At 43.3% G+C, this 24,752-nt stretch overlaps 2 protein-coding genes across 2 annotated transcripts; both read right to left on the bottom strand.

Annotated features, from left to right (window-relative positions):
* Positions 1-2,637: 2,637 nt before the first annotated feature.
* LOC139548304 (transcription cofactor HES-6-like) lies at positions 2,638-4,424 on the bottom strand. The gene is made up of 4 exons (XM_071357900.1): positions 4,075-4,424; positions 3,871-3,957; positions 3,650-3,725; positions 2,638-3,521 (listed from the first exon to the last, which is right to left on the bottom strand). The coding sequence occupies exons 1-4, from the start codon at positions 4,156-4,158 to the stop codon at positions 3,067-3,069; spliced, it is 702 nt and encodes a 233-aa protein (XP_071214001.1). The 5' UTR covers positions 4,159-4,424; the 3' UTR covers positions 2,638-3,066.
* A 3,168-nt stretch (positions 4,425-7,592) lies between these two features.
* LOC139548303 (transcription factor HES-1-like) lies at positions 7,593-24,519 on the bottom strand. Its single transcript, XM_071357899.1, has 5 exons — positions 24,400-24,519; positions 9,320-9,613; positions 9,085-9,180; positions 8,890-8,968; positions 7,593-8,334 (listed from the first exon to the last, which is right to left on the bottom strand). The coding sequence occupies exons 2-5, from the start codon at positions 9,380-9,382 to the stop codon at positions 7,952-7,954; spliced, it is 621 nt and encodes a 206-aa protein (XP_071214000.1). The 5' UTR covers positions 9,383-9,613; positions 24,400-24,519; the 3' UTR covers positions 7,593-7,951.
* Positions 24,520-24,752: the final 233 nt, after the last annotated feature.

The raw sequence follows: 24,752 nt of genomic DNA, 5'->3' as shown, positions 1-24,752 counted from the left end.
AACCCAATTGCGGTTTCATAGTCAAAGGGCAAAGTAGGCTAATGGCTTTTGAAAGGGGCGCGCAATTATTATGGTTTAGCGTTAATATTCAATAGGAGGCATTGGAAATGGAAGCGCGCAGCACTTTCTAGGCTACTTTGGGCACACGTTATTTCAAGTCAAGATTTGGATTTATGGTGATTAGAATTGTACAGCAATGTGCCTTTTAAAATTATGTCAAGGAACTGTAGTGGTGGTGCCGGTTTATACAACCGACCGTGGACAGGATCTAACGTTGCTCTGTAGAATATGGCAACCAATGTACCTGACGTGTTACCAGTGACACTTGGTGTGGCAGGGACATCAGAGGTGCGACTTTAACCAGGTATTGGCGTTGCTTTCCGCTGCACTAGCGGAACGTTTCATGTGCGCACAGGACGCGAAGCGCGCCTTTGTACTCTAGGAGAGGACGCCTGTGGGGGAGAGGACGCCTGTGGGGGAGATATTTTAAAAATTGAACGTGGCTGAACTGGACGCGACACAGACCTTATAATTTATTCGACTGAAATGGGATGATAATGGAATCGCTCGATCATGTTTTATTACATGTTATAAATTACAGGCCTATCACAAATGTATCTTTCAAGATTGACTTTGCATTATTTATGGACTGTTTCCATGTGCTTTAAAAATAATGAATGAATAAAATGCCTCAAACACGGGATTTTGATAATGGGAGTGTGGCACTGGCCTCTTTTCATAGGCTTATCATTTTGTTTCAATTCGTTTTTAGCAATTGGATAATAACCTGACTAGCAAGAGTAAGTGTTGTTAGTTTATGTTTCAGGCTACAGTTCCTCTTAATTGCTTTAATGTTTGTCAATTGGGCGATTCAATTGCCATGTGATACAGTGGGGAGAACAAGTATTTGATACACTGCCGATTTTGAAGGTTTTCCTACTTCCAAAGCATGTAGACGTCTGTAATTTTTATCATAGGTACACTTCAACTGTGAGAGACGGAATCTAAAACAAAAATCCAGGAAATCACATTGTATGATTTTTAAGTAATTAAATTGCATTTTATTGCGTGACATAAGTATTTGATCACCTACCAACCAGTAAGAATTCCGGCTCTCACAGACCTGTTAGTTTTTCTTTTAGAAGCCCTCCTGTTCTCCACTCATTACCTGTATTAACTGCACCTGTTTGAACTTGTTACCTGTATAAAAGACACCTGTACACACACTCAATCAAACAGACTCCAATCTCTCCACAATGGCCAAGACCAGAGAGCTGTGTAAGGACATCAGGGATAAAATTGTAGACTTGCACAAGGCTGGGATGGGCTACAGGACAATAGGCAAGCAGCTTGGTGAGAAGGCAACAACTGTTGGCGCAATTATTAGAAAATGGAAGATGTTCAAGATGACGGTCAATCACCCTCGGTCTGGGGCTCCATGCAAGATCTCACCTCGTGGGGCATCAATGATCATAAGGAAGGTGAGGGATCAGCCCAGAACTACACGGCAGGACCTGGTCAATGACCTGAAGAGAGCTGGGACCACAGTCTCAAAGAAAACCATTAGTAACACACTACGCTGTCATGGATTGAAATCCTGCAGCGCACGCAAGGTCCCCCTGCTCAAGCCAGCGCATGTCCAGGCCCGTCTGAAGTTTGCCAATGACCATCTGGATGATCCAGAGGAGGAATGGGAGAAGGTCATGTGGTCTGATGAGACAAAAATAGAGCTTTTTGGTCTAAACTCCACTCGCCGTGTTTGGAGGAAGAAGAAGGTTGAGTACAACCCCAAGAACACCCTCCCAACCGTGAAGCATGGAGGTGGAAACATAATTCTTTGGGGATGCTTTTCTGCAAAGGGGACAGGACGACTGCACCGTATTGAGGGGAGGATGGATGGGGCCATGTATCGCGAGATCTTGGCCAAAAACCTCCTTCCCTCAGTAAGAGCATTGAAGATGGGTCGTGGCTGGATCTTCCAGCATGACAACGACCCGAAACACACAGCCAGGGCAACTAAGGAGTGGCTCCGTAAGAAGCATCTCAAGGTCCTGGAGTGGCCTAGCCAGTCTCCAGACCTGAACCCAATAGAAAATCTTTGGAGGGAGCTGAACGTCCGTATTGCCCACCGACAGCCCCGAAACCTGAAGGATCTGGAGAAGGTATGTATGGAGGAGTGGGCCAAAATCCCTGCTGCAGTGTGTGCAAACCTGGTCAATAACTACAGGAAACGTATGATCTTTGTAATTGCAAACAAATGTTTCTGTACCAAATATTAAGTTCTGCTTTTCTGATGTATCAAATACTTATGTCATGCAATAAAATGCAAATTAATTACTTAAAAATCATACAATGTGATTTTCTGGATTTTTGTTTTAGATTCCGTCTCTCACAGTTGAAGTGTACCTATGATAAAAATTACAGACCTCTACATGCTTTGTAAGTAGGAAAACCTTCAAAATCGGCAGTGTATCAAATACTTGTTCTCCCCACTGTATTAGGTACTCTGCCAATCGTTTAAAATGTTATGCAAACAGACGTCAAGTCATTCTAGCCTGAAATGCCTTTTAACTGGTTTACTTAGTCGTTCTGTAAGATGGTGTAAACAAAAACAAGCACAATTTATACAAGAAGATAGTCATTTTCATTAAATTATTTTATTAGTCACATTGACATTTTTTAGGACAAAACATTCTACACATTGTTAAAGCGTCAAGTGGTTGGGGGGAAATATAAGCGTTTCTCTTGAAGGTTAAATGGCGAATGAACTATAGGCTACACGCCCAAGGGCCTTTTTTCTTCACTGGAAAAAAAGATTTATAGCCTATTTGAGGCATTGCCGAAGTATTTCGGTCTCTAAAAGAGCTTTTTATTATGCAAATCCTCTATACATAATGAGATATTTACAAAAACAAATATGAGCAGTTCTCAATTGCGCAATAGCAGGAAGTGAATTTCCGGCGACATGCGCTTTCCAGGTAACAGACGATGTCACAGCCTGGGGCCAGGTAGACTCCAAACTATTCTATTAAATCCCAAAGGCAGACAGTTGACCAGTACGGGCCACTACCAGGGCCTCCACATGGATTTGGAGTAGGTGATAGTGGGCATGTTCTGGGCTTCTTGGTTCTCCAGTCCGTCGGTAGCGCGCTGGTTGTGCTCGCTGTCTGTCTCGTACTGGTCAGAGCACAGGTCCTCACTGGAGGCGGCGGGGGAGAGGGCCGAGGAAGAGCCGCTGGCTATACTTCTGCATCCGGGTGAGGCTAGGGCCACGCTCACTGCCTCGCCGGCTGGCCAAGTGCTGCCGTTGTTGCTGGAAGTGTCCGATATTATATCCATAACCATGTCCTGGAAGTGGTCCTCGTTCAAGGGCATACACTCCAGCAGGTGGTTCAGTAGCTCGGCCGCCACCGTCGCGTCTATCCCGGGACAGTTGGACACAAACATATGGACCTCATGCATGCACTGGATGTAGCCTGCTGCAAACCTCTCGCTGGCCTCCCGGTTCATGATGTCAGTCTCTGAGGAAGAAATTAAATTAGGCCTACTTAAATTCAATTGCACTCCCACAGTGGGCGTTATATGTTAAGCCGCACCTGATATGAGTGGAGGAAAGGGTCAATAGTCTGTACCATTGCTCACTGCTTACCTTGGGGACGATCCTTGAGAATGTGCTCCACTTTTTTCACCGTCATCTCCAGGACCTCTGCATTCTCCACCTTTGACTGAAACCGAGGGAAGACGAAGTGAAAAATATTAGATTTAATTCGCTTCTATTGTATGACCGGTATTATTGCAGAAGCTACGCTCAAGCCAATAAGCGCAGCCGCGCCAGGTGAGTCTATAGAGGGGTAGGTGCGCCAAACTCACGTCGGTGTCAGCGAGCAAGGTCCGGAGCTCCTGCAAACTCTCATTGATACGAGCACGCCTCTTCTTCTCCACCAAAGGTTTTCTCGCCTGTAACAATGACACATAGGCCAGTTAGTACGTTGTACCAATGTAATAACTGCATTACTAGGGTAGGCTACTCTATAGAAACGGATCCGCGACACAACAGCGACAGATGCCCCTTACCTTTCTATCCCCTTTATTAATCCCGTAGTAGTCATCCTCATCCATGCCAAATCCGTTCTTGATGTGCAGAGCCGAGGGGGCCATGTTGGTTTTGAGCCCGAGCGGTGCAGTCAGTCTGAGATCCCAGTTTGTATTCCACTGCTATTTTCCCGATCCGTGAAAGAGAGCAGCTGGCAAACGGAACCGGTCAGATAAAATGTATACACGACAGGCGAGACGCCCTGTGATTATTGTACAATCTTCGCGAGACGTACTGCTGGCACTATAGAGCTGTTGTAGGTATTTATAAGGACTCATTTGCATATGAATGTGTGGTTTGTCTGCACTAGCCAGGGGACAACAGAGCACACACCGCGAGAGCCAATCAGAGCCCTCTCCTTTGTCTTCCGCCAGCCCTTTCTGCGCGGTGAGAATCAGTAGTGGTAACAAGTTATCTTTTGGGTTGCGTATCCGGCGACAGTGTTTTTTGATGTTGTTGATCAACCGTAGGCTATTCACTTAGGCTACTGTTTAAGAAATAATGACAATTTTTGAGAAAAAAAAGTAGCCTACAAGTGCATTGCATGGTAATAACAACGTATGTAACTTATAACATGTTTATTAGACAGCTTTTGGCATCTTCCATCTTGTCATCTGTTTGTGTCCTCCATAACTGCACAGTATAGGCTACATTCTGTGAAAGGAAATAGGATGGGGTGTAGGCTGCTATCACAAATTATATACCCATTCAGTGGGTCATCAAAGCGCCAATGTGTCCAATGTATTTCACCAGGTAGGCCAATAGGACTATTTATGGCATAACACAGAGAGATATTATGCAGATGTGTCAAAAAATAATAATAATTACATTTTAGTGGCACATAGCTTTGGACGTGGAGAATTTGTAATATGTTTTTCATTACAAATCCTGACAATCTGCTGATTATCTCAAGACTCGGTCATTTTTTTCTCTTTATTTTCTTGCCCTACCCAGTACCATTTTTCGTATGTCCCTGTGCAAGGCTCAGAAGATTTCCCCAGTGCGGGTTCTCCGATGTAACGCGATGCCTTCAGTTGGCAGCTGCTGGCGGAGGCCCCTTGGCCTAAACTGAATCAGACTGGGAATTAAAGGCCCTTCCCCAAAGAAAGCGACAGGTGTTAGCCTGCCCCTCATTTGTTCTCTCACTTCTTTGGTGACTTCTGGTTTGGGTGCAACGGCACTCTCAGATGCCCCCTTCCCTTAAAACGCACAGAAGAAATAAGTACCCAAAAAAAGACTAAGTAGACCCTAGTTTTAAATGTTAATCTTTAGAGTTCATGCATGTTTGTATTTGCTCATCCCTTACAGTTAACAAAATAACTACAGGCTTATGTTCAAGAACATTTGGGTTATTATGGTTGAGTTTACAGAGTCAGCCCAATTCTGATCTTTTGCATCATTATTGGCAAAAGAGCTGATCTGGTTGGCCAAAAGACGTACGAGTGTAAAAAGATCAGAATTGGGCTGCCTATGTAAAAACAGCCTATGTTATGTCTAGAAATGGACTTATATCCATTAGCCCAATTTCGTTGTGGGTGTGTGCACTATTCTTTTATGCACAATTGTCTATTTGTTTACGTCTGATAGAAGTGTTCAACCTTCTGGGCTCGTTGCATGTATTGTGTATGTATACAGCGCATTGTCATGCAAATTACCAATACACAATAGCGCATTTGTGTCTATCTAAACCAGCAACAAATTGTGTCATGTCACTAAATTCTACAGGTAAACAACATGATACCATTACGAGTGAGTTTTATGCACAAGATTTTCGCTACAGCAATTAGGCATCAGTAAAATATCTACAACCTAAATGAACGCCGTGTCCAAAGGCTTTGAAGTGGAGGGGTTTGGCACCTCGCCACCCCACGCTCCGCTCCAGATCTCCTCTTAATGGTCTGGACTGGGGAGAGAGCAGCTGTCTCGGTCCGCTTTTGTTCGAGAACCCGCAGAGGGACCGGGCGCCCCTCTCCATCTTCTCGCTTCCCTCCCTTCTCTGCCACCACCCGGCGGCTTCATTAGCTCTGTGGCCAATTATTATGGGTTTATAGTCAGGAGGAGAGGGACCATTTACTACAGAAACGTTTTCAATTTTCGAATTCAATAATAATTTTTTAAAATGAGGTTCATTTGTCAGGATTTTTTAAATTCACAATTGAATGAGTGGCGCAGCGGTCTAAGGCACTGTATCTCAGTGCAAGAGGCGTCACTGCAGTACCTGGTTCGAATCCAGGCTGCATCACATCCGGCCGTGATTGGGAGACCCATAGGGCGGTGCACAATTGGCACAGCATCGTCCGGGTTTGGCGGGGTATTCCGTCATTGTAAATAAGAATTTGTTCTTATTAACTGACTTGCCTAGTTAAATAAAGGTTACATTTATAAAAACATGTTTTTAATTGTAAACAAATAATGGTTTGCCTATACTGTACTTGAAAATAATTATAAACGTGTTTCCTTCTACTTCAAGTCCAGTAGGGAGTACACAAATATTGCCAGCGATCAACCAACGTCATATCCCCTGTCATCTAACCACCGCACAATTCTGATATTTTTCACTAATTGGTCTTCTGACCAATCAGATCACTTCTGAAAAAGATCTGACGTGATTGTTCAGAAGAGCAATTATTGGAAAAAAAGTTCAAAATTGGGCTGCAGGTGTAAACACAGGCTAGAAACCACCGACCTAATTTCCTCACCACATACAGGTAACTGCCAAAATAAAGGAAACACCAACATAGTGTCTTATTAGGGCGTTGGGCCAACACGAGCCGCCAGAACAGATTCAATGTGACTTGACATAGATTATACAAGTGTTTGGAACTCTATTGGAGGCATGCAACACCATTATTCAACGATACATTTCGTAATTTTGTGTTTTGTTGATGGTGGTGGAAAACACTGTCTCGGGTGCTGCTCCAGAATCTCCCATAAATTGGGTTGAGCTCTGGTGACTGACACACACACGTTAAACCTGCTATGCTCCTTTGAGACCCCTTCTTCAAAGTCACTGAGATCTCTTCTAGCCATGGTAGCTAAAATAATAGGCAACTGGACATTTTTATACATGACCCTAAGCATGATGGGATGTTAATTGCGTAATTAACTCAGGAACCACACCTGTGTGCAAGCATCTGCTTTCAATATACTTTGTATCCCTCATTTACTCAAGGTTTCCTTTATTTTGTCAGTTCTGTCCTACTGGACTAGGTAATTTCTTTAATATTACTGAAACCATTTGCTTATATTCATTCACATTGCAAGCAAGAGTATAATATGAAATAAAATGAACGTTTTTAACCGTTTTTAATAGTTTATAAATGCACAATAATACTGTAGTGGCTGTAGGCCTCAGCATCATTCATTTCTTTTAACATGGGTTTATCTCATCATGTTGATAGGATCAAAACATATTTCAATATAAGAGAGAGAGAAAGTGTCTGTGTTTTTGTGTGTGTGCGCGAGCATAGGTGTACAAATAAAATTGATAACATCTACAGAAATTCCATACACATTTTTATTAATATTGGTTAATAATATACAAAGAAGGGAGCAGTACAAAAGCTATTTGTGACTAGAGCTAAGAAGCTAAATGTTTTATCTTATTATTTAATAAATAAAGATGTTAATACAATAAATACAAGAAAAAGATTAATAAGAGCCTTCTACAATGCAGGCTACGGAAAGTAGACTTCGGAGAGGAAGTACTGAAAGGTCTGTTTATATACCACACCTAGATCAGAAACGCAACCGCCCCACAATCCAAAACAATGTCTTCTGAGTAGCATATCTATAAGATACATAACAGAGGAGGGTCTAACATAGGGATCCAGCACACACCCAGAGGGCCGGTTTAGTTTACCAGGGCCTCCACATCTCCAGCATGCCCAGGTGGGGGCTCCCGGGCAGGAGCAGGGGCTTGTCCTGGGGCCCCACCACATGGCACAGTGGCCCCTCCATCTGGCCCTGCCTCCCAGACCTGGGGTCCCCTCTGAGAGGTGTAGTGGGGGCTCCTGGCCCCTGGCTGGGTGGGGGGGTGTCGGGCCTGAGGTTGGGGTTGGCCTGAGAGGGGTGCTCTTCGCTTGAGCGGGGCAGGGATTTGAGCAGGTGGTTGAGCAGGCGGGAGCCCAATGTTTTGTCCATCCACTCGCAGCTGAGCAGCATGTTGTGGACCTCGTGCATGCACTGGATGTAGCCTGTGCTGTACTTCTGCTGTGCTTCCAGGCCTAAGGTGGGGTCTGCTGTGGAGGGGAGGAGACACTGGGTCAAACATGGGTCATAGCACAATCTGTTGGTGGCAGGATGTATTGCACCCAGACTGGCCTATTCACCAAAATACATTTGTATAATGCATAATGCATTTCTTAATCCTGAAAGGGGAGCACATTTTTGTTTTTACCTTAACACTACACATCTGATTCCACTAATCAAATGTTTAAATGATGAGTTGATTAGTGGAATCATGTGTGTAGTGCTGGGGAAATACTAAAACCCTTTGGGTCCCCATGACCAGGATTAAGAAACATTGACTAATCAATTGTTTTATGTTGAAACCAAGAGAAAACCACAATTAAATCATACAACTATGAGTACTAATACTCAAAAAGTATTATTCTTATTAGGCAACATAGGACTGTTATTCAATCACTGATGAAAATACTCCCACCAGTCTCCGTAACTACTTTCTAACGTGCCGACTAGGCCCCCAACTGCTTTCATAGAGTATTGCATGCAGGCACAACTTTGAAAACTCACTTGTATGTTTCTTCCGTCAGGTCACTTTATTGGACACTTACCACTGAATCTATGTGTCTGAACATTCTGCAGGTGTTTCACTGTCATCTCTAGAATGTCCGCCTTTTCAAGTTTCGATTGCTGTTGGGGAAAATTTAAAGTTAGTGTCAAGAAATAACTTACATTGCGTCTTTCACACTCCATATAATTGAGCATTTCTAACAATTAAAATACAGTGTGTATATAGGCCTACTCACGTCAAGACTGAACGCCCCGACCACGGTTTCTTTCAGTTGATCCAAGCAGTTATTAATCCTCTCCCGTCTTTTCCTCTCAATGAGCGGCTTGCGCAACTAGAGATGGAAAGCGATGGGTTAATGGCGACCAGATACAGACACAAACTGGACCAGATAATCACTAAGCGTGAGCATCTCCGAAGAAAGACACATGTTGATGTTTAAGTGTATCTATCGACGGGGACAAAGGCAATACCTTTCTCTCCTCCTTGGCACTCGAGTGTCTCCCCACGTTGTGCGCCATGGCGCTGGTTGTCATCTCTCCTTTACGCTCGGTATAGTTGTATATAGAGTATAGCTCTCCTCTCCCGGCTGAGTCAAGGATCTGTCTGTAAGGCCCTCCGCGCGGCGCACCCCTCTTATTTATAGGGAAGAATTAGCATGTGAATGCTCGAGCTCTTTGGCTGAGGTATTTTCCCACACACGGTGTCGCTTCCATCAGTCAGGGATGACAGGTCACTGCTTCTTTTCAATAGCCGAGGTACCAGCCCTGCAAAAAAACACAAGCGACAGATGTCCAGCCTGAAACCATGCACCCTCCATCGACCCCCCCCCCCCCCCCTCCGCTCCCCCCTCTGCTCCCTCCTCTATCTCTCTCTCTCGCTCTCTCTCTCTCTCTCGTGAAGCAAAGCGCACGGGTCCCCTCAGGATTGTCATTCCCAGGGCCGAACAAGAGTGTGTAATTACCGTGGTTACACCAGGGACCCCCTCGGCCATTCATGCCAATGAGCTGGGAAAGCATTAGGCCTACCCGAGAAAAGGCGAAACCTATCCCCTGAAGTTTCACACAGAAAAAATACCCACAACGCCTAGTGGCCCTGTGGTCATTGTTATCGGTCTGTATCGTTGTCGATACTAACAAGTGCTCAGGGAAGTGTTGATGCTGAGAAACTAGTGATTAAATCCTGAGTGAAGAGTAGGACTAAACTAATTGCTCTGAGAATTTAAGCCACAAGCCTACAGTATAACGAAAAGTGTTCATATTTTAAATTGAATGTAGCCTATGTTTCTCCTGAGATATAGCCTAAATTATGTTCGCGCAAGGGATATATACTGTATGTTCATGACTGGAAAACCTATTGGCAATTACACTCAAAGTTAAAGAAGCTTATTTTAAACTATTTTCAACTCTGCACTGGTTTAGCAATTCAGTAGGTCTAGGCTACTCAACGAATTATCAACAGGTGGTCAGGTTCGATTACAAGTGTTTTATGTTCTGAATTTCGTTGAAATAAAAATGAAATCCCTTCACCTAATGGTTTTGGGGGTATGGGTGGGGGTAAATAGGCCTATTTCCACATGAATTCCGATGCTCTTTGGGTTGTCTAATATCGACAAGGACAAATGACTTCAATATCCTTTCGGATATTGATCATGGCTTATTATTAATCAAGACTTCTTTTTTTTTATGTACAACTTTTGTTAGCCTAAGCCAGGTAGAGGAAGCGTTTTTAAACTGTACCCTAAACATATATTGTCAACTTTTTCTAACTCATTGAGTCAGGGAGAGCAGATGTCAGAGTGACCACGCAGACAGATGTCACACCCGCGCGCTGGCCCTTGGCGTAATGGATTCATGGCGGGGGCTCTGTGTTTGACTTGAGCCACGCGACTGTCAGACGAATGCTCGAACGTGGGAAACTCCGCCGAACAATGGGCGGTATTCAGCCGAACCTAATCACCATGAAGAGAGTAATAACCCTGTGGAGGGAGAAGTGGACGGTCCAGCCCGGGAGAAGGCTCTCTCTCAGTGAGCCCCGGAGCAGGAGGTGACTAATGGGAAGTTAAGGCAGGTGCGCCCTGACCCCTGGTTTTCGGGCAGGTGTGTGATCATCACAATAAAGCGTCAGTATGAGCAATAGCCTATGTGTGGTCCTTGACCACTTTTATTGGTTATTCATGCAATACATTTTGATATCACATTGTTATGCATGAGACTAACATATGGGCCTATTTGTGAATGCAACAGGTATTAATATAACGCATGTTGAATTTGCAAACATGAAACAGTGTAGCCTAATGTGGTCAATTCGAATTGAAGGCAGTCAATTCAATACGTAATTAGAATTTATAATACAACAATTTAAAAACTTTGGAAAATTAATAGCTTCTGCTTTTCAGTTTATTGAGAAGCCATTGAAAATAAATAAGAAATGTTCAATAATTGAATTGAAATTTCAGTTTACTTCCAATTGCCTGAATGACTGCCATCAATTCGAATTGACCCAAACCCTGAATAGTAGCCTATTAACAATACAAGAGATGTCCAAACAGGTTAACTCATTTTTGCATAGGCTTTGGATGATATTGTTGTTATTTATTGGAAGGATTACTGTAGGCTAAAAGGAGTGTGATCCTCAGAGCCTTAATAATGAACTAACTTTCAGTAGGTAGCTGGCAATGACAGGCGACAGGCGGACAAGTATGCATCAGCGAAGCTTTGAATGAGTGTACCGATTTGAGTCCATTTTCTAAACCACAAATCCAATCTATATGCCTATATAGTCACAATGGGTGGCCTTCTGAAGAGGCTGTGGCTGATGAATACAGTGAGTGGTGGGGTCTCTTTTGAAACTCCAGAAAACTTGGGCGACTTTTGGGGAGGCCTATAACCATACAAAGCGCAATGGGACATCTGGCCACGCGACCCACAGTCAGCCGCCTGTCGCTTATCACTAGGAAACGTCCTTCAGAGGGACACACATAAAGACCCCACAGTCGCGGAGCATGCGTTCTCTTCCAGAGAGCAGCAACGTCTCACCAAAAGAAAAACTTGCTTCATGCACAGGACTATATAGCCTAACAAGGCAATTAGATTTTAGTGGGTCAACTTTTTATATAGGCCTACCTAATTGATCCAATAGCCTATCCTAACCTACATTAGTCTATTCAATGTTGGAGTGTCAATTTCGAGTTGTGACATGCGGAGGCTCTATAATGGGAACTTCTAGAAAGTTCCATCTTGTTATGGTTCGTGGCACAGAACGGCCAAAAATCAATGAATCCGGCAAAATCGTTGAGGCAGCAAGGGGGAGAAACTATCAGAGAGACCGAATTAAAAGGCCAACTTGTGAAGAGGTGCTTGCGCCCTTTCACGCCCTCTCTCCTTACCATCTGGTCACGCGTCCCCATGATCAGAATTAGCGTGGGAATGACAATGCCACAATAGCTCCCAGGCTCACACCCTAAGCGGCCCAGTGGCCCACTCGTCTTGGCTGCTAAATTATGAGGAGCACAATCATTCCTGTTGGGCCAGTGTGCCCGTGGTCTACATCCGCTTTTTTAGGTGACTTATTCCGGATCTAGACGCATATACTGTATCTGAGGCGCTTCACACTTGCAACATCAGATTTTGTGAAATGCGCATTGGGAATGCATATACTGTTGCAACACAGTCTCACATTCAATTCGCGCATATATGTACAAAATGTATTTCAGCAGATTTCGTGCGTTTTTGTGCATTTTTGGGGTGGTTCAATTCGTTTGAAAATACATGAATTTCTGTGCTACTTAATTCGTGCGAAAAGACACGAATTTAACCAGTAGGCGACACACAAGCCGTTGCAACAACCATGTAGACGCGATCATTTGTATTTCATTTTTGTTCTTCTTAATGGCTAATTCAACGTCATGAATATACAGAAATGTTGTCTTTGTTTAACCATGTTTTAAAATGTGTCGTTGTATGCCTATATGTACTGTTTTAGACTTGCTGAACAGAATTTTTGAGAAAAGACGCACATTTACGTGCGACTCAATTCGTGGGAAATATTGTTTTATTAATGCCAATGCTGTTTTCTGTGCTTAATTTCGCTTAATACTTTGGATACTGGTGCACTTGTAATCAGAACGCCTTTTTGTCATGTAGGCAACCATACATGATTTTCTTCTAAACCCATTTCATATTTCGTGGAGCCTAAATTACACAATTTTCTTCATAATGCATGTATTACATGTTAATGTAAAATAATGAATTATCTTGGCTTACACTTATGGCCTTAAGGGAACATTTTAGCACTCGCCATATGGTTAGTGAGAAACGCCACATTGCAAATATACGGTCCCTTACTAGACGTCCTGCAACGTTTCTAAAATTCGCGGACGGCGTCGGGCCGTGCGCGGGAGAGAGATCTTTCAGGAAGTCATCAAACGAAATCTCTCGGACTTTCGGTTTCCGTTTTATAAAAATAACAAATTTTGGTCATTTTTCCGCAGTCTCGGAAATTCCCACCAGAGGGAAAATAAATAATATTGCAAATGCACAAGCACATTGCAAATGCATGTGGCCTTTTCTCCTAAACGGAAAATATTTCGAAGACGTAATGGACAGTTGGCCCCGAACAAGATGACGTCGAGGCCTCAACGCTTTTTGAGTTATGGCAATTTTTCTGGGATTAAAGGTCAAAAACGCAAAGTAGGGTGCTAATTTGACCGCTTCACGTCAAAGTACATAAGCATACGGTGTCAGGAAAAAAAGAACCAGCCATTTATCTATTGTAATTTAAGAGAAATCGTACATTGACAAATTGGTAATGTTCACAAAAAGGAGTTAAAAAAAAAAAAGTTACAGATCCAGTTGCAGTGTGTTCAGACGAACATTTTTTAAGTGGGTCTCGAAGCTCTGCCAGAATTCTGTGATTTTATGTGATTTTATGAAATAACACACACTCATTTAACCCTCTGTAAATAAGTCAGTTCTTAACATAAAGACTTAAAACTCAATATTATATAAGAGCCTACCCCAAGGAGGATATGTGTTCACTTTCAGCTTCCTATGTCAACCGGAAGTACCTTCAAATGGTGCCATAGGGTCAGTTTCGAAGGGTTAAAAAGGTCAGATCTGCCTCCCGGGTGGCGCAGTGGTCTAGGGCACTGCATCGCAGTGCTAGCTGCGCCACCAGAGTCTCTGGGTTCGCGCCCAGGCTCTGCCGCAGCCGGCCGCGACCGGGAGGTCCGTGGGGCGACGCACAATTGGCCTAGCGTCGTCCGGGTTAGGGAGGGTTTGGCCGGTAGGGATATCCTTGTCTCATCGCGCTCCAGCGACTCCTGTGGCGGGCCGGGGGCAGTGCGCGCTAGCCAAGGGGGCCAGGTGCACGGTGTTTCCTCTGACACATTGGTGCGGCTGGCTTCCGGGTTGGAGGCGCGCTGTGTTAAGAAGCAGTGCGGCTTGGTTGGGTTGTGCTTCGGAGGACGCGTGGCTTTCGACCTTCGTCTCTCCTGAGCCCATACGGGAGTTGTAGCGATGAGACAAGATAGTAATTACTAGCGATTGGATACCACGAAGAAAAGGGGATAAAAGGATGGAGTGAAAAAGTACGGTGCTTAAAGACACACAAAGCCTGCAATGGCATTGCCGTTATCTCCAGGCCGTGCCGAGTTCAACGAGATGCCCCGCTTGACCGTAGCTCGCTTGGTCTGAGTGCAGCGACAGGGACAAGAAGAAGGACCCAAATTACCCTTTGACCTCAATTTCATATTTTTTTGCTTTTGGGAGACAGAGAGAGAACCGTTAAGGTTAGAAGCACAATTTGACCTCAGGAACGTTCCTAAGGTCCTCCCGATCTGTGCAAGCCTAACATTGACCGTGTGGCATTAACCCTTAACAGTTAAAAGAAGGTGTTTACATCAAACAGTTTACAATGACATGTCTCCCCATAGGAATACATTGCCTGCTCCCCTAAATTCAACCTGAAGCCTGTGGGTTAATAATGCCTTATGAACCTGTCTTCGATGACAATGCATCAGGCCACTATGAGGTCTACCTGTGTCGATTCTAAGCTTCCTGGAGCAACCGGAAGTGGTTAAATCACCCTAAAAGTGTTTGCCATACCCAACCTGCAGTTTGAGAGAAATAGTGCATTCAACCCTATGTAAATCAGTGAGTTCTTTACGTATAGACTTAAAACTCAGGATTCTGTAAAAGCCCACTCCAACGAGGATATGTGTTTACTTTCAGCTTCCTGTGCCAATCGGAAGTGCCATAATTGGTGTCAAAAGGGCTGTTTCGAAGGGTTAAAAAAGTCAAATCTTTACAAAACTTAATATACAGTGGGGAGAACAAGTATTTGATACACTGCCGATTTTGCAGGTTTTCCTACTTACAAAGCATGTAGAGGTCTGTAATTTTTATCATAGGTACACTTCAACTGTGAGAGGCGGAATCTAAAACAAATATCCAGAAAATCACATTGTATGATTTTTAAGTAATTAATTTGCATTTTATTGCATGACATAAGTATTTGATCACCTACCAACCAGTAAGAATTCCGGCTCTCACAGACCTGTTAGTTTTACTTTAAGAAGCCCTCCTGTTCTCCACTCATTACCTGTATTAACTGCACCTGTTTGAACTCGTTACCTGTATAAAAGACACCTGTCCACACACTCAATCAAACAGACTCCAACCTCTCCACAATGGCCAAGACCAGAAAGCTGTGTAAGGACATCAGGGATAAAATTGTAGACCTGCACAAGGCTGGGATGGGCTACAGGACAATAGGCAAGCAGCTTGGTGAGAAGGCAACAACTGTTGGCGCAATTATTAGAAAATGGAAGAAGTTCAAGATGACGGTCAATCACCCTCGGTCTGGGGCTCCATGCAAGATCTCACCTCGTGGGGCATCAATGATCATGAGGAAGGTGAGGGATCAGCCCAGAACTACACGGCAGGACCTGGTCAATGACCTGAAGAGAGCTGGGACCACAGTCTCAAAGAAAACCATTAGTAACACATTACGCCGTCATGGATTAAAATACTGCAGCGCACGCAAGGTCCCCCTGCTCAAGCCAGCGCATGTCCAGGCCCGTCTGAAGTTTGCCAATGACCATCTGTATGATCCAGAGGAGGAATGGGTGAAGGTCATGTGGTCTGATGAGACAAAAATAGAGCTTTTTGGTCTAAACTCCACTCGCCGTGTTTGGAGGAAGAAGAAGCATGAGTACAGCCCCAAGAACACCATCCCAATCGTGAAGCATGGAGGTGGAAACATCATTCTTTGGGGATGCTTTTCTGCAAAGGGGACAGGACGACTGCACCGTATTGAGGGGAGGATGGATGGGGCCATGTATCGCGAGATCTTGGCCAACAACCTCCTTCCCTCAGTAAGAGCATTGAAGATGGGTCGTGGCTGGGTCTTCCAGCATGACAACGACCCGCAACACACAGCCAGGGCAACTAAGGAGTGGCTCCGTAAGAAGCATCTCAAGGTCCCGGAGTGGCCTAGCCAGTCTCCAGACCTGAACCCAATAGAAAATCTTTGGAGGGAGCTGAAAGTCCGTATTGCCCAGCGACAGCCCCGAAACCTGAAGGATCTGGAGAAGGTCTGTATGGAGGAGTGGGCCAAAATCCCTGCTGCAGTGTGTGCAAACCTGGTCAAGAACTACAGGAAACGTATGATCTCTGTAATTGCAAACAAAGGTTTCTGTACTAAATATTAAGTTCTGCTTTTCTGATGTATCAAATACTTATGTCATGCAATAAAATGCTAATTAATTACTTAAAAATCATACAATGTGATTTTCTGGATTTTTGTTTTAGATTCCGTCTCTCACAGTTGAAGTGTACCTATGATAAAAATGACAGACCTCTACATGCTTTGTAAGTAGGAAAACCTGCAAAATCGGCAGTGTATCAAATACTTGTTCTCCCCACTGTATGTGAATAGGCAACCCTCATGAACTGTAAATCAGTCATTCATCCCATCAGATTTCAAGGAAAGATTTACACACCCACACAGAAAGGATGAGGGGCTTAGACACTGAGGGGCTTAAAGGCAGACAGTGCCTGCAATAGTTACTTTTGTTCGAACTTTTAAAGAACCGTCAGACCTAGAGTTCTGAAACTTTACAAACCTGTTCTAGAGCTCAGGTCGATTAAGCACGGTGAGTTATGTGGCTCTAGAAGGTTCTCGGACCGATAAAAAGCCTCGTGCATTTGCATTGACTTCAATTCATTTTGAGCATTACGAAAATGGTGACATTTAGAAAAGTCCCAGAGTTGCAAGACTAGGTGCATTGAAACCGGCTCGGCCCATAGAGACGGACCCCGACATTTCTGTCCGATAGCTCATTCAAGGACCCCGTAGCAAGGCATGGAAAAAAGTGGAATTTCAGCACCAATTAAGGTTTTGCTCGGGCACCGAATGACCTATCGAGCCGAAACTTGGGATTCGAGGTCGCCTCACATAGGGCTAAACATAATGTGAGAACTGGACCCGCAGCTAGAACATAACTACGTATTATTTGTTTTATTATGGTTTAAATGGAAGGCGCTGTGAATTTTGGGCCTGCTCTGAAATATGTGATAGTCGGCTTCTAAACGAGTTGGAAAAAGTGAGTTTGGAGTCAGATGGTATCAGTTTGGTGTCTGAAAATATCTAATTGGCTGATGGACACTGACTTGCTAGTTGACTTTTGTGCATTTGCAATATGTTTCAACAGTGAAAAACCACCAAAATAGCATTCTGAAATCACCACTAAAAATGACATCACCATAGTCTCCAGGCCGTGCCGAGTTCAACGAGATGCCCCGCTTGACCGTAGCTTGCTCGGTCTGAGCGCAGCGACAGTGACAAGAAGATGACCCTTGACCTACATTTCAAGTCTTTTGCTTTTGGGAGACAGAGAGAGAACTGTTAAGGTTTAGAAGCACAATTTGACCTCAGGAACGTTCCTAAGGTCTCTGTGCAAGCCTAACCTTGACCGTGTGGCATTAACCCTTAACAGTTAAAAGAAGGTGTTTACATCAAACAGTTTACAATGACATCTCACCCCATAGGAACACATTGCCTGCACCCCTAAATTCAACCTGAAGCCTATGTGGGTTATGAATGTCTTATGAACCTGTCTTCAATGACAATCCATCAAGCCACTATGAGGTCTACCTGTGTTGATTCTAAGCTTCCTGGAGCAAACGGAAGTGATAAAATCACCCTAAAAGGGTTTTGCCATACCCAACCAGCAGTTTGTGATATATAGTGCATTCAACCCTGTGTAAATCAGTCAGTTCTTAACGTATAGACTTAAAACTCAGGATTCTGTAAAAGCATACCCCGATCAGGATATGTATTTACTTATAGCTTCCTGTGCCAACCGGAAGTGCCTTAAAATGGGGTCATAGGTGCTGTTTCGAAGGTTTAAAAAAGTCAGATCTTTCCAAAACTTTAAATGTGTGAATCGGTCAACCCTCATGAACTGTAAATCAGTAATTTCTCTAAACAGATGTCAAAGAAAAGCTCTCCCCCCCCCCCCCCCCCAAATCCCTCCATGAATTTCATTCATCCAGCCAGCCATCCATTCATTAATTCATTCATTAAGATAGCGGTAGCATGTACTTTTTTAAACAAGTATAATACAGTCAATTCTACGGTATTGTACTGTGTGTCATTACACAGTACTTGCTTTGATACTGCATTTAGATTTCAGCAGGTGTACTGCAATATGAAATACAGTAACTTAAGCTACTTTCCACTTTGCTGCCTGTAGTTACTGTCAAATTCACTGCGACTCCTTTACAGTGTTGCTGCTTGTAGTTACTGTCAAATTCACTGCGACCCCTTTACAGTGTTGTTGCTTGTAGTTACTGTCAAATTCACTGCGACCCCTTTACAGTGTTGTTGCTTGTAGTTACTGTCAAATTCACCACAACCCCTTTACAGTGTTGTTGCTTGTAGTTACTGTTAAATTCACTGCGACCCCTTTACAGTGTTGCTGTTTGTAGTTACTGCCAAATTCACCACAACCCCTTTACAGTGTTGTTGCTTGTAGTTACTGTCAAATTCACTGCGACCCCTTTACAGTGTTGTTGCTTGTAGTTACTGTCAAATTCACTGCGACCCCTTTACAGTGTTGTTGCTTGTAGTTACTGTCAAATTCACCACAACCCCTTTACAGTGTTGCTGCCTGTAGTTCTTCAACTTTTTAAGAAGGGTGATGGAATGATGGCAGGGGTTTTGGGATCTTGTTTTCCCCAACATGATCCAGGCACATTTTATTTAACCAATGTGCAATAATTGGCGATTACACTTGTTTTCCATAGGCCTAACAATGAACATAATGTTGTGTGAGCAGTATCGCATTTGCACTGAAACCTTCAAGTAAATTAGCCTAATTGTTGCAATATTCCCAGCACAATCGGGAAGATTTGGTGCAGTCAGTGTGTAGGCCTAAACCTGCTTCAGTAGCCTAAAGTATATGTTGAAACTTTAGACTCTTTTGCAAAATATTAGTTTTACAGACAGCCCTTGTTTTAACGGAATAATAATGGGCTAAACCAGTTATAATTTAGTCTAATAATTGGTCTTAATTGATAGGCTAGCCTAACCTTGGCATATATGCCTAAGGTTGTAACAAATGTAGGCTAGCTACTTTACAGACATTTTCTTGTTGGTCCCATATGTTTTAAGGGCCTAGTCATTTTCAATCGGTGCTTGAAATCTCTTGACACTTTAGCGCACAACCCAAGGCTCGCCCTGACTGCATAACATCAGTTATTCATTGTGCTATTTTCTGCATTGAACCCCCAAAGATATTTAATTCCTGTACCTATTGTATGTGGTATATTTTTTATTGATTCCATAAATACACGCTTCTAAATAGCCTACACATTAATTAATGTTGTAATATCTAGGGCAGACCCAGTAAACTTGAATTTAGGCTTACGTCATTTGTCCATTAGCCTTTCAGAGTCACCTGTGATACATTGTTGCATGTTGCTACAATGTTTTCACTCTGTGTTGAGGAGTCTATATTGGTCCAAACTCAACCATGTGATGACACTGCACCTGTGCATAATATAACAAATATTTAAGAGTGTCATAATAACAAGTAGAACATTACAAGTTCCAGAACACTAAATTCTAGGTTAATTTCTTGATTTGTGATGGCAGGAGAGAGGGTACATTTTAAAGCGAGGCACGTGAATGTATTATTTGTTGCAAATTTGAACAAAGGGTTTGTAGAGAAATATCGAGTTTAATATCTCATAATATTTAAGTAGGCTGTTTATTTTTTTCATTACCAAATGTCTTCTATCTGTTGTGAATGTAATTTGGGGCCTAATGAATTTAATAGGCCTTCTTTCTCCCTCCAGTGACGCAGACAGACGCTAGTGAGGAAGGGCACTGCAGGCCCTGTCATCCCTATATTGTAATTAAGAGCAATATATCGTCGCATACAGGCCTAAAATTACAGGTTAACTACATGATCGACTTCAGAATCCTCATGCTTGCATTTAAAGACTTTGATGGATTAAACCCCATATACATCAGTGACCTTGTAACGGCTTTCTTCCTGGGATGAAGGAGAGGACCAAAACGCAGCGCGGCTAGTGTTAAACATAATTTAATAAAGAATGTGAGAACACTACAAACAACAAAACAATAAATGTGAAAACCGAAAACAGTCCTATCTGGTGCAGAACACAAAGACAGAAGACAACCACCCACAATCCCCACCACAAAACAAGCCACCTATATATGATTCTCAATCAGGGACAACGATTGACAGCTGCCTCTGATTGAGAACCATATTAGGCTGAACACAGAAACAGACAAACTAGACACACAACATAGAATGCCCACCCAGCTCACGTCCTGACCAACACTAAAACAAGCACAACACATAAGAACTCTGGTCAGGATGTTACAGACCTCATCTCAATCAGCGGGCCACCTCGCACTCTCTGCTCTAGGCACTCCCTACTGCTTCAAGTCCGCAAGACATGTCTACGAACTAAGTGGGACCGAGCCTTCTGCTTGCTGCCTTGCCCCTCGCCTATGGAATGCTCTCCCTGCCCATCTGAGAGCCGCTCCATCACTCTGAACTTTTAAAACTGACTGCAAAACTCACTTCTACAGACAGTATTTTCATAGTCCTAGTCCCATTCTAAAATGTATTTAGCACCAAGCTCACTATTGGTATTTTACCTCCCTTGATTCTAAATGCACATTCTAAATGTACTTTATGTTGTTTTTATACAGTACCAGTCAAAAGTTTGGACACACCTACTCATTCCAGAGTTTTTCTTTATTTTTACTATTTTCTACATTGTATAATAATAGTGAAGACATCAAAACTATGAAATAACACATATGGAATCATGTAGTAACCATAAAAGCAATTCTTCAAAGTAGCAACCCTTTGCCTTGACAGCTGACTACAACTAAACCCCAAAAGAGATTGTATTTGAAAATAACAGTAATTTCATACATTTATTACATTGAGACACGATCACATATGTCTCTTATTTTATTAGTGGGAATACTTGGGAACAAATTCCCTGAATTAAACTCATTTTTAGCTGAATTCCTGATGATTTTAGTCTTCTTTTTTTTACCAAAAAACTAAACAGCCTGTTGCCGACCCCTGTCGTAGAAGGAGACAAAGGTAAACACAGGTTGTGTTTGTGTGTGTGTGAATGTGTAAATGATGCAGACAGTCCCCCTGTGTGAGGAGAATGAGAAAGAGAAGGCCCTGTTGGTTAAAGCCAGAGAGAGGACCATGAGATACTTAAAGGAGGAGGCTTACTACCATGAGGAGGCTTACTACCATGAGAAGGTCATCAAAAGCCTAGTCCAGACCCTGGACAGCGCTCTGGTGCTGAACAAGAGTGAAGAGGAAGGTAAGCTGGAGGAGAGGATCGATTTTGAAAGGATGGTTAGGAGGTTTGGGAAGAGTGAGAGATTGATGAGGCTATGGCTAGAAGTTGCAGGAAGCATAGACAGAAAAAGATCAAGACACCCGAAAGTAAAGAAGCTAATGAATGGGAGCCAGCCAACTAGTGAAGGTGGCAGAGGAGAAAGAGAGTAAAATAGGTCAAAGTGCAAAGTCAGTGAAAATTGACAAGGAAAACCGTTGCAGAGTTCATGGAAAAAGTCCAATAATGTGTTTGAGGGTTTTGAGAACGTCCAAGACATTGACATGTGTCACATGGTCAGAAAGCAGATCAAGCAAGACCAGATGATGTTGGATGCTTGGAAGCTCCAGCAGGAGTTAGTCGTGGGCTCTTTCAGAAATGACTGGAGAGAGCTGGAGGAGGGCATCGAACCCATGCTGGACAGAGTACAGGAAATAGCCGCTGGGGAAGTTGAGGTAAGAACACCACAGCATGCTGTAAGTCAGCTGGTAAAATGGTGGAAACAGGGAGTGAAGAAATAGCATTCAGGTTTCTTTACAACTCACATTGTGCACTATAATAGCCATCAGTATTGCCCTGGTATTTTGGATTGGGTTTTTATATAAATGATTTGTGCATGTTATGTTTAGCCCAGCCGGGTCACCCATTGTACAAGTCAGTATTTGACGTCATCCATGTCTAAGGACATCAGGAGATGGTGAAAACCAGCCACTAGGGGGCAACAGTGAGCACTGTTACCGTCAAGTAGGTTTCGATTTTGCTACAGCGTTGTGGACGGCATGGCAGATAGGTGTAAGCATCTGATTCCAAAGGTTGCAAGTTCAAAACCCAGAGATAGAAAGTTGATTTTGATATTTTTGTTTTAAGGCTATCCCAAACCTTAACCCTTACCTCAACCATTCTGAGTTAATATCTAACCTTCAAAATTCAGACTTAATGCCTAAACTTAACCTTAAACACTTAGAAATTTGACGTTTGGAACAAGTTAGAAATTTGAAGTTTGAGAAATGGATGAACGTCTAATTCTGATGTGAGACTGTGAGAGCTGGTAGGTTTAGCCATAGCCCTGCACCTCTGTCTCCTCTCTCATGCAGAATGACTTCGCTACTCTTGAGTCAGTGGTAGATTGTTTACTGGATTCATACAGTATTTATACAGAACAGACATACTATATATGAATTACTGATTCATTACTGCAGCTACAATATTCTCCCAGTATGTGAGACTTGTAAGGTTATGATACACATATTCCTACTGGGCAAATACGGGTTGAATCAACATTGTTTCCATGTAATTTCAATGAAATGACGTTAAACCAACGTGGAATAGATGTTGAATTGATGTCTGTGCCCAGTGGTCTGTATCTTGTCACTGTGATCTTGTGATTAATCATGTTAACTAATCTTGTACCGCTAATCTTCCCATCAAGAGTCAGAACTACAGGTCACCTGCTCCAGTGACTATGACCTCCTTGACCTCTGTCTCTATGACCACTGACCACTTCTCCACTGAACGCTACCCTCCAGACCACAGCCACTCCCCCCCTCTTCCTCCCTATTTCGCATCCCTCCCTCTAACCTCCAAACTACCGCCGCTCCACCCCTCCCTCTTCCCCGCCGCCTGCCCCCACTGAAGGTTCCACTGCCGACCCTGGCATGGCCATAGACCACCCATCTCCACCCAGACTGAGGGAGGACAGACAGGCAACTCTGACAGGGCTGGAACCCCTGTACTGGTAAGAAGACTGATGAGAACCAGGCTCCCTCTCTGTCAGTCAGATCCACACACATGGTGTCACATAGAGGAAAGCTAGTGTAGATCTGTCAGATTATAGCTGCGCTGGATAGATGTTGAAATGTATTATGTTTCTCACTCTGGACACTAATGGAGATCATACAGGAGAAACCAATGAGATGGATTATGATGAGGTAGAGGAGATTGTCATACTGCCTGATGAGATTGATTTTGAGGAGGTAGAGGAGATTGTCATACTGCCTGATGAGATTGATTTTGAGGAGGTGGAGGAGATTATCATCCTGCCTGATGAGATTGATTATGAGGTAGAGGAGATTATCATACTGCCTGATGAGATTGATTATGATGAGGTAGAGGAGATTGTCATCCTGCCTGATGAGATTGATTATGAGGTAGAGGAGATTATCATTCTGCCTGATGAGATTGATTATGATGAGGTAGAGGAGATTCGCATACTGCCTGATGAGATTGATTATGAGGTAGAGGAGATTATCATTCTGCATGATGAGATTGATTATGATGAGGTAGAGGCGATTATCATCCTGCCTGATGAGATTGATTATGAGGTAGAGGAGATTATCATTCTGCCTGATGAGATTGATTATGAGGTAGAGGAGATTATCATCCTGCCTGATGAGATTGATTATGATGAGGTAGAGGAGATTCACATACTGCCTGATGAGGAAAGCTTCCAAGTAAAGCAAGAGAAGGAAGAAGTGAAGGAGAAGAATGAACAGGAGAATGAGACAGAGGAGGGCAAGAAATGTCACAAGACCATCAAGAAGAGGTGAGTTTAAAGTAGACAGGAGAAAATGAATAGTGGAGGGAGGGAAAAGCTAACAGACAGATGGACACATAAAATGAGATAGTAAAGGACTGTGACTCACAGTTTTGAAGTGTTGCAGTAGTGTCCATATTGTTCCATTCATGTCAGTGGTTACTGTCTCCCTCACAGGTTTATCAGATGGCTGAGGAAGATGTTCTGCTGTGGAGGCTGCCTTCAGAAATGCTGAACTGAAATCTTCATCACACCCCAGCCAGAGATCCCAAAACACACATACACTGATGTGCGCCACAGACATACACGTCAGGGATTTACATTTTCTTTCATCCTATTTTTCAATAAACAAAAAATCCCATCCTGATGTTTGTTTTGCTCAGATTAGCCGGTCTTGGTTTTGGGAAGGCTCCAAAGCTAATAGAATACAGTGGTCTTATTTCATTAATTACAACTTTATAA

Source organism: Salvelinus alpinus, chromosome 21, assembly GCF_045679555.1.
Source record: "Salvelinus alpinus chromosome 21, SLU_Salpinus.1, whole genome shotgun sequence".
Classification (NCBI taxonomy): domain Eukaryota; kingdom Metazoa; phylum Chordata; class Actinopteri; order Salmoniformes; family Salmonidae; genus Salvelinus; species Salvelinus alpinus.
The sequence above is the reverse complement of the archived record's forward strand: the minus strand, read 5'-3'. Positions and strand labels throughout refer to the sequence as shown.

What these genes read in the sequence shown, in the direction of transcription:
- LOC139548304 (XM_071357900.1), bottom strand. Translation starts at nt 4,158, where the DNA reads ATGGCCCCCTCGGCTCTGCACATCAAGAACGGATTTGGCATGGATGAG. An exon ending in TTAATAAAGGGGATAGAAAG is followed by an intron (nt 3,958 to 4,074) that starts GTAAGGGGCATC and finishes TCATTGTTACAG; the next exon opens with GCGAGAAAACCTTTGGTGGA. An exon ending in TCTCAAGGATCGTCCCCAAG is followed by an intron (nt 3,522 to 3,649) that starts GTAAGCAGTGAG and finishes TTTCTTCCTCAG; the next exon opens with AGACTGACATCATGAACCGG.
- LOC139548303 (XM_071357899.1), bottom strand. Translation starts at nt 9,382, where the DNA reads ATGACAACCAGCGCCATGGCGCACAACGTGGGGAGACACTCGAGTGCC. An exon ending in GTGCCAAGGAGGAGAGAAAG is followed by an intron (nt 9,181 to 9,319) that starts GTATTGCCTTTG and finishes TTCCATCTCTAG; the next exon opens with TTGCGCAAGCCGCTCATTGA. An exon ending in TCAGACACATAGATTCAGTG is followed by an intron (nt 8,335 to 8,889) that starts GTAAGTGTCCAA and finishes TCCCCTCCACAG; the next exon opens with CAGACCCCACCTTAGGCCTG.